An 8,944-nucleotide genomic window follows, 5' to 3' on the forward strand; every position below is an offset into this window, starting at 1 on the left:
TTAATTAATTATAAATAGTATTATTAATTAATTATAAATAGTATTATTAATTATTTAATTAATTATAATAGTATTATTAATTAATTAAATAGAATTTAATAAAATTATAAATATTTTAAAATATATGTATTTTAATTGAACAAACAAAAAAAAAGAAAATGAATTTGACAAACAGTTTCAGCGAATTTTTGGTGGAAAAATCTTCAAATTTTCAAATCTCAACAAATACTTGATGAAATTGAGCAAGACTGGTCTAAATAGTATTATTAATTATTAATTATTAATTAATTATAAATAGTATTATTAATTAATTATTTTTATAAATAGTATTATTAATTAATTATAAATAGTACTATTAATTAATAAATAGAATTTAATAAAATTATAATTATTTTAAAACAAATGTATTTTAATTGAATAAACAAATACTTGATGAAATTGAGCAAGATTAGTCTTGTTGGAATCGTCTGGACGACAGGATTCGAACGGCTATGGTCTTAATCTGTGATTTGTCCTGACGGTGGAGAAATGACAGCAAACAGTTTCAATGCGAATTTTCGACGAAAAAACTTCAAATTTTCATATCTTAACAAATATTTAATAAAATTGAAGTAGGTTGGTCTCGTTAGAACCGTTAGGTCGAGGCGAGTCCAGTGACGGTGGTTCGTGATCGTGGGTCGCTCCGGTGGCGGCGAATCAACGGCCGAAAAGTGCGATGTTCGTGCTAAAAATTCATTATTTACGATTGATAAAACTTGAAATTGTTTGTGGGGAAATGTTCGTCTCATCAAGGAGAATCGAACGGTATATTTGATGGCTGACTACTCGCCATAATAGTACCGAAATTTTAATGAGAAGTTAACAACAATTCGTCATAAAATAAAATAATTTTTTTTAAAAAAAAAAAAAATTTGTCACCGCGGTTGGAAACCGCGGTGACACATTAAAAAAAAAATTTTTTTTTAAAGCGGTGACACAAAGAAGCTTTTTTTTTTAAATAAAAAAACTCACTTTTCTAATAATTTCAATTTTACCCTATTTTACTAACTTTTTATTTTTTTGATATTTTTTTAATAAATTCCCCGAAGGTATATAGATGCCTTTGTCTTTAATAATCAAGTCAAAATAGGGCCACTTCCATTTACTACCATTCAAAGACAAGTCCCATTCACATAATGTCTATTTAACCGAAAGGGTCGGTGCTTAGGGAAATTTTTGTTTTAATTCAATTCGGTCAAATTTGAACTAATTATATGATAAGTGTAATACACTTATTGTGTGATTGGTGTACAATTTAGGTAAAGGTAATAAATCACATAGCAAGTGTTATACACTTGCCCTATGATTGATTTAGTTCGATTGAATTTGATTTAGACAAGAATTTTTTCGATGCAAACGGTGTAAGGTCTCGTTATCTTATCTAGTAAAAAGTCACATGTTCGAACCTCATTGTCTGCATAATTCCTTCTGGTAGCGATTAGCGAGGATAAGCCTTAATTGAACCCAATATGTTCAATAACACTTATGGAAAAAAAAAACATAATGTGTATTTTTTTTAATTTTATAGTAAATTTTTTTGTTTATTTTTAATATTTTGGTTTGATAATTTATATGATCAATTTTACTTAATGGGTCTGTAGAATTCGAACGCAACGAATTGTTCCTTATGAAAACAATTTCTTTAATTCAAGAGCTTGTTAATTTCTTTTATGATATAATATTGTAACATAATGTCAACCGCTTTTTCTTGTAAATACTAAATGATTTTTACTTTATTGCAATAATAATTTTCACACATTAATAGTTATGGTAATTGAGTTTAAATCAACATTATATATAATGACAACTAAATTATCATTACCAATAATGGTAGCATTGATTTTAATTAGTGTTGAATTTTATTATATATACATCTTTAATTATTCATTGCAATAATAATATATGCAACATAACTCTCTTGTCATTCACGTTTTTCACATTTTTAACTTATATACAATTATGAAATTTATTAATTACTGTACCAAAATTACAAATACATCAACAAATATAATTAAAGAATGACAACTTTAACATAATTACTTCATAAATTGTCATTAATATGTATATATATATATATAATTTTACTTTGTGTAGAAATTTGAGACTATAGAAATTCACGGGAAAATGCCATTGATTGCAATGCCAAAAGCTACAATATATATAATATATATATCAAGTGGGGACATTTATTTGGACTTACATGGGGGACAAAACGACACCATACTTTGTCCTTTTCTTGATTTCACCACCACCTCATTTTACTGCTGAATCATATGCTAAAACATTGGTGCCGACCTAATTGACATAATCTAGAATTTCACTATTTTTACAGCTTTTTCAATCTTTTTACCTAACAATTTGCAAAGAATTACTGGTAAATAAGCTGAGTTACAGCAAAAAATCCATGAATTTCAGCCATGGTAAACCCTTCTTGGTCGCCGGACCAGCTTCTTTTGAACAGTTTGAAGTCACGGCTGCGCCGCCGCTCTCCGCCGCTGCCCTCTTTGGACATAGAAAGAAGTTTCTTGAACCCAACTCCATTAGTTTCTCCTCCCTGTCCAAACCTGTTGCCGTCGCCACCCAAATAATCAATTAAATATACTACACTTTCAACTATTTTTCTAACAAATATTTTCTGTCTAATTATTTAAGTATTAATTGTTCATGTTTTTAATTTTTTTCGTATTTGTTATTATGTGAGTTATTGATGTTGTCGCCAAGAAATTCAAGAAAATCTTGATTTGGTGTTCAGGAAAAGAAAAAGAAAATGATGGTAACTTACTTTCTAAGCTGAATTGTGAGTAATGGAGGTCGAAGGCAGAAGCATCGGTGGAAGGAAGAACAGGCCGCCGCGCCTCCTTCACATACTGCCGGATCGCCGCCGCAATCAAGTCCCCCACGGTTGCCTCCGGCGACATCAACACGTGCACAGGCCCAAGGCTCCTCTGTATCGTCACGTTCAGCAGCAGCTTTGTGAACTTGGGTGGCTTGCCCTGCGCCACCCCCTCATCCACCGCGGTTCCGCCGGCTCTTCTCCCTGCGAGCAACTCCGGCACCGTTCTTGGCCTGGGGAGCATCTCGGCGACCACTCCGGCACCTTTACCGTGAAACGACGACGCCTTCTCCGACAACCTCCCCTTCTTGTTCTTCTCGTGGACCACTTTCCGGTGATTCTTGGGCGACGGCATTTCGTATACTACGCTACTATACTTTCTTCTCTATATATATATGTGTTGAGTGTATGTATCTGTGCGAAGCTTATTACCTTAGGCGGCGGTAGCGGAAGAAGCGGAGACGGGGGAAGCCGAGAGCGGAGGAGGAGAGGGGGCTCTCAGGTTGTGGGCGGCGGTCGGCGGACATAACCAGAGTGCCACGGCGGCTTGGTAGAAAGTAAACGGTAGAGAGAAAAGAGTTATTGCTAAGAAAGGCGGAAGAAATTGCGGGCGAGGCGAAGGGATTTTATACAGAATAAGGAAATTTTATTGCTCGAATTTCATTAGGCCAAATTCATCCAATCACAAAGTAAGATACATTTATTTTATAATTAATTATTTTTTTAAAATTATATATTAATTACATAATAAATATATTATATTTATTGTATCATTAATTCAAATTTAATCAAATTAAATTTGGATAAAAATTTCCCACTAAGACAAGGGGTGGGATCTTGGAAGCTTATGGATATTTCGTGATGAAAAATAAATTAATTAGGCACTCAATCATTCATTTCATTTTAATTCAATTTATTACATCTAATAATTTATATTTGTATGAAATAAGATTTGAAGTTCGATTTCAAATTGATTTGGTAAATTAAAATAATTAATGTAAGAATTATATTATTTGAGTGAGATTTATATTCGGCTCGTTTATTTATGTCTAGAATATGCTACTATTATAGTGACCTTTTAAAAGATTCGAGCACACATAATACATTCAACAATATAATTTTTAAAATTTAATAAAATTGCGTTAATTAAATAAAATGAGAATAAATTCACTAAACGGTAATAAAAGTAAAGGTTAAATACTTTTGGCACCCCTAAAGTATACCCACCTTCATCAATTATCGCCCCTAAATTAAAAAAAATATTCAGTTACCCCCTATCTTTTATAATAATTCTTTAAATTAAATAAAAATAGACAAAAATACCCTTGACTATTAATATAATGTTATATTTCACTTAATCTCCTCTATAGTTAAATATATCAATCAATTTGACTTTAAATTTTATTCATTTATGAGTTAATAAATTAATATTGGATGAGTTATATATTAATAAGATCATTGTTAATACTTTTAGATTAAAATAAATTTATAAATTTGTGTTGTGCATTACACTAGATATAAATTTAACGACAAACTATTGCAAGTGATCGTCGAGCTTATTGTTTTGACACGCAAATATCAAGTGAGGTAATTTGGGAGTTAACGAGATATTTTTTTTTTCTTTCCATGTAATAACTCTATTTCACTCTTGACCTAACCTTAAGTTCAACACGTTAGGTCTGTCAATTAGTGTGCAATACCTAGAACCAAATTCATTTTGATACTTATGATTCGGATCCGTACCTAATATTTTTATATTAAATCCAGACTTGAACACATATATATGATAATAATTTTCTTGATTTCGATAGAGTCTACACTCTAAAATACCAATGGGTAAAATCTTAACATGCAAAAATACTTCTTTATTCGTTAACTTAAAATTAGTAAATTTATAAACTTTTGCTAATTATCAGTACGACTATTTATACACTCAAACTCGAAATAATTATTTTGTACTTAATCAATTTATACAAGCCTAGTATTAAATTATGAACATTGTAGTCTAATAAACTTTTCAAATTGATTGATGTATTTAACAATTGAGGATATTAATGTGAATATATTATATTATTAATAGTTAAGGGTATTTTTGTTAATTTTTATTTAATTTAAAGAATTATCTGAAAATAGGAGGGTAAATGAAAAGTTTATTTAATTTAGGGGTAATTGATGAGGGTAATTATCCCTTCTTTCCTTATTAGCTTATATAATTTAAGCCATTAGGAAATAATAAGCGTACGAGTGCGACATAATCCTACTTTTGGATCAAGTCTTTGACTAATACCAAGTTCTCAATCCATTTATTTAACAATTAATTAGAATAATATTTCATTTTTTAAGGAAAAAAGAACCTGTCAAGTAAATATGTAACCAGACATCGAATAGAGTTGTCATTAAAATCACCCTTTATTCTTTCATGAGCGATATTCATATTTAAGGCCGACATATATTGGCTTACTTGATATGAATATATTTGTTTTTACTAAAATATTGTGCATTTCATTATTATTATTATTATTATTGTGGATGTAAGAATTATGACGGTGCGTATTTAGTTAACACCTTTATAAATGACTTATGAATTTTGAATTTTTTGAAAGATTGTGATTCATTACATCAATTGATATATTTAAAAATTAAAGACTAATAAATATACAATTTTAAATCAAATCTGTCGATAATTTTGAGTCAAAGACTAATTCAATCAAACAAATAAATAAGAAATTAATATATATATATATATATATATTAATAAAACTTGTACTCATAGAATTTTTAATTATGAAGCTTCAATATGACTTTTTGAACAAGACCCACTGAATAAATTTGTTGTGTTGAGTGGTGGTGATTGGAGATGAATTTTCTTCAATTTTTCGTGATAAAAAGGAATTTGAGTTCACGTACAACAGGACTTCATTTTAGAAGCTTTTTGGTGCATTTTTATCTAAATTATTTTAAATTTTACAAGTAGAGAAAAATATAAGTAAATATAATTAGAAATAAAGAGGGAAAGGAGTCAGGAAAACGTCGGGAACCACAAAAACGTGTTTTTGGCGTCATTTCCCGTCACAACACATGTGCGCGATTATAACAATAATACTTAAGACTTAGGAACCGTGGAATTGATGAGTGGCAACCGCCGAGTAGGCTGCTGGCCGCCACTGGACACGTCTAAAGATGCGAAAGGCTATGACACACTCACATGGCCACTTGTTGCTAGAAGAGAAGTAGCAAATGTGATTGGTTATGAACGGAAACGACAAATATTACATCATACTCAAAATCTAACCTGGCTGAATACCAACATAGTTTTCGATCATATTGTAAATCAATAAATTATTTTTTATAAAAGTAATTAATAATTTATATTTTATATTTTTTAAAATAAAGTACGTATTTATTTTATTTTATGTTACTTTATTATAAGAAATATAAGGGAGTAAATTGCTATTTTTTTCGTAAGAGATAATTTACTCATTTATAAATATCACATATGATTGCTTGCAATTTTCTCGACATATTCTTCTTATTTTTTAATTAGATTTGGGACTAGTTGAATTTCGATAATACACTCAAAATGTATTCCAACTCCATCTTCTACCTTAATTTGAATTGTCTTTAGACCCGACATGCCATGTAGGTGTAACCCATTTAGATTTAGGAATGGGTCATATAAGGCCTAGTTATTTGAATCTTTTGTCAAATTAATTATATATTAGAAAAAAAAAAAAGATAGTCAAATCAATATATTTATATTCAATCGATTATACTGTTGAAATTACTATAAGAATGTCATATAATTAATTATTTTTATTTGGTATGTGATGTAGGTCGCTCAAAATTAAGATTTTCGGACCGAGGTCGCTAGGTCGGATCGCTGGGTTGAGATCGCTGAATCCCTCTTTCAAGTTATCTGAAGTGGATTCTGAGAACACAGCAAACACGTAAGACTAGCCGAGAAGCCCTCGGCGATGGCCCTACGATGCTTAAGTTAGAAAAGGTGGGGTCAAAAATAAAATAACGAGATCGGATTAGAGCACAAATATGGCGGTAAAAGTAAGTGCTAAAAACGTATTTGAATAATCATAAATGAGGGTATTTATACTTATACGGTACCTTCTATATGCGCGATACGTAGCTCCAATGAAAACGGGCCACATCACCCTCTGTAAAGCCTGCTATCGCCGCTGTTGCACCTGTGCACTGGAGCCCACCTGCGCAGTCATAGAGTACAGATAAAATTGCTTAAAATAAAAGGTATTTCTGTAATTATGTAATTTCTCTCATCAGTATGCATGTAATTCAAAAGACCGATGAATTTTACGATTTTACGACCAGACCACGAATACAGTTAGTTGTTGACGTTGGAGATGAGGAAACAAGAAACGTGTTTTAGTGGGCAGCTTACAAGACACGTGCAAGGGGTCGAATGGGTAGCGACTTATGAAAGTGGGAGTGGTGTGTGGGGTGCTGGCTGACACTGGAGACGTGGGGAGGGAATCATTGGCCAGTCGTTGCAAGAAGAGACGTTGGTTGTGCGTCTTGTATTCCAATTGCGGCGGCTCGGTGCACCTTATTCCCATAGAGGTTCGTCCCATCCAATTAAGTATAGGATTAAATTACTTTAATGTGTTTTCAAATTAATTACGTAAATATCTTTTATTTTTTATAAAATTGATACATACTCAATAATGTAATTTTAATTATATTGGAGTCTTCTCGATGACAGAATTTTCATCCAACACCTTCTGATAGAATTACACCAATATTATTTTAAAAGTATATTTATAATTTTATTGAAAGCATAAAGTGTTTATATAATTAAATATAATTTTAGAAGATATCGATGTAATTTATATGATAATATATTGTCAAATTCATCATGTAATGAATCATTTTAGCTCCATTGGTACTTTGTTCTTCTAGTTGACTCATTAATTTATTTATTTAAACATTATGGGCTAAAATATTAGTCAATATATATATATATAAATGATTATTTTATACTGATATAATATGATTTGATGATATAATTTATTGTATTCGATTAATTGGAATAGTAATTTATTTTTTTGAATTTTAGGGAGAGTTTGTAAAGCATATGGGTAATGTGATAATGAATTTATAATAAAAATAATTGAGTAGCAATTAAGATAAAATAATGAGAATGAATTTAGGTGAATATAGCCTTTTATATTTCATTGATTCAAATACAAAGTAAAACTTATTTCCATCTCATCTAAACCCATTTGAAGTAAAATTTTGATTTTGCGTCCTATTATGCCACCTCATGATTAATTAAATAATTAGTAAGTTTGGAATATTATGAAAATAGATAAGACGGAAGGCAATAATTGAAGTGTTGTTAAGAAGTGTCCTTATATTTATTTTGATATTTTCTTGAATAATATGAATTGCCTAATTACCAAATATTTCGGAAGATCTAGGGAAGTGCAATTCTGGAAAATACTTATATTAATACTAAATAATGTTAATCATGGGTTGTAGGTCCCACGTAATGTCATGATTATTAGAGAAGCTTCCAACATACTTTGAACTCTAAAGCATGCCAAAGCCCAAAATATTCATTTCTTTAACTCTATAATTCAATTTTTATTTATTTATATATATACACACACACTTAGCTTGATTGTATGTGGTGGTATAAGCTCAATTTTGGCAAATTAAATATCGTTAATGATTGATCATTCGTAAACTATTTTAGTGTGATTTGTTGGCCGATTTTTTTTTATTATTATTTATTTATTATCGTAAATGCGTGTTATCGGCCAAGAATATGTGTTAAATAATATTTATAAAAGTTATCATTGATGTTTTTCTTTAGAAAAATACGAAAACAAAGGTAATTGTAAGTGAACATCGACTATTATTGATTGCTGAAAAAAATTGATTTTTCAATTACTAAGAAAATTTTGTCTCTCGATCGGTTGTAATGTTATGATCAACTCCATGCTCTAGATTTTAATATATTTTTAAAAAAATCTAGCTGCAATAGATACTCAAAATATACGGATGAACTTCTTAATCTAATTATTAAATTGAAATCTT

General features: G+C 30.0%; 1 protein-coding gene across 1 annotated transcript; it reads right to left on the reverse strand.

The window, feature by feature from the left end:
- LOC105170787 (uncharacterized protein At4g22758-like) lies at positions 2,153-3,501 on the reverse strand. The gene is made up of 2 exons (XM_011091700.2): positions 2,822-3,501; positions 2,153-2,603 (listed from the first exon to the last, which is right to left on the reverse strand). Exons 1-2 carry the CDS (start codon positions 3,225-3,227, stop codon positions 2,428-2,430), a joined length of 582 nt encoding a protein of 193 aa, XP_011090002.1. The 5' UTR covers positions 3,228-3,501; the 3' UTR covers positions 2,153-2,427.

Source organism: Sesamum indicum, linkage group LG9, assembly GCF_000512975.1.
Source record: "Sesamum indicum cultivar Zhongzhi No. 13 linkage group LG9, S_indicum_v1.0, whole genome shotgun sequence".
NCBI lineage: Eukaryota > Viridiplantae > Streptophyta > Magnoliopsida > Lamiales > Pedaliaceae > Sesamum > Sesamum indicum.

Coding starts and splice junctions, on each gene's coding strand:
- LOC105170787 (XM_011091700.2), bottom strand. CDS start 3,227: ATGCCGTCGCCCAAGAATCACCGGAAAGTGGTCCACGAGAAGAACAAG. Junction 2,604..2,821: donor CTCACAATTCAGCTTAGAAA/GTAAGTTACCAT, acceptor CGACGGCAACAG/GTTTGGACAGGGAGGAGAAA.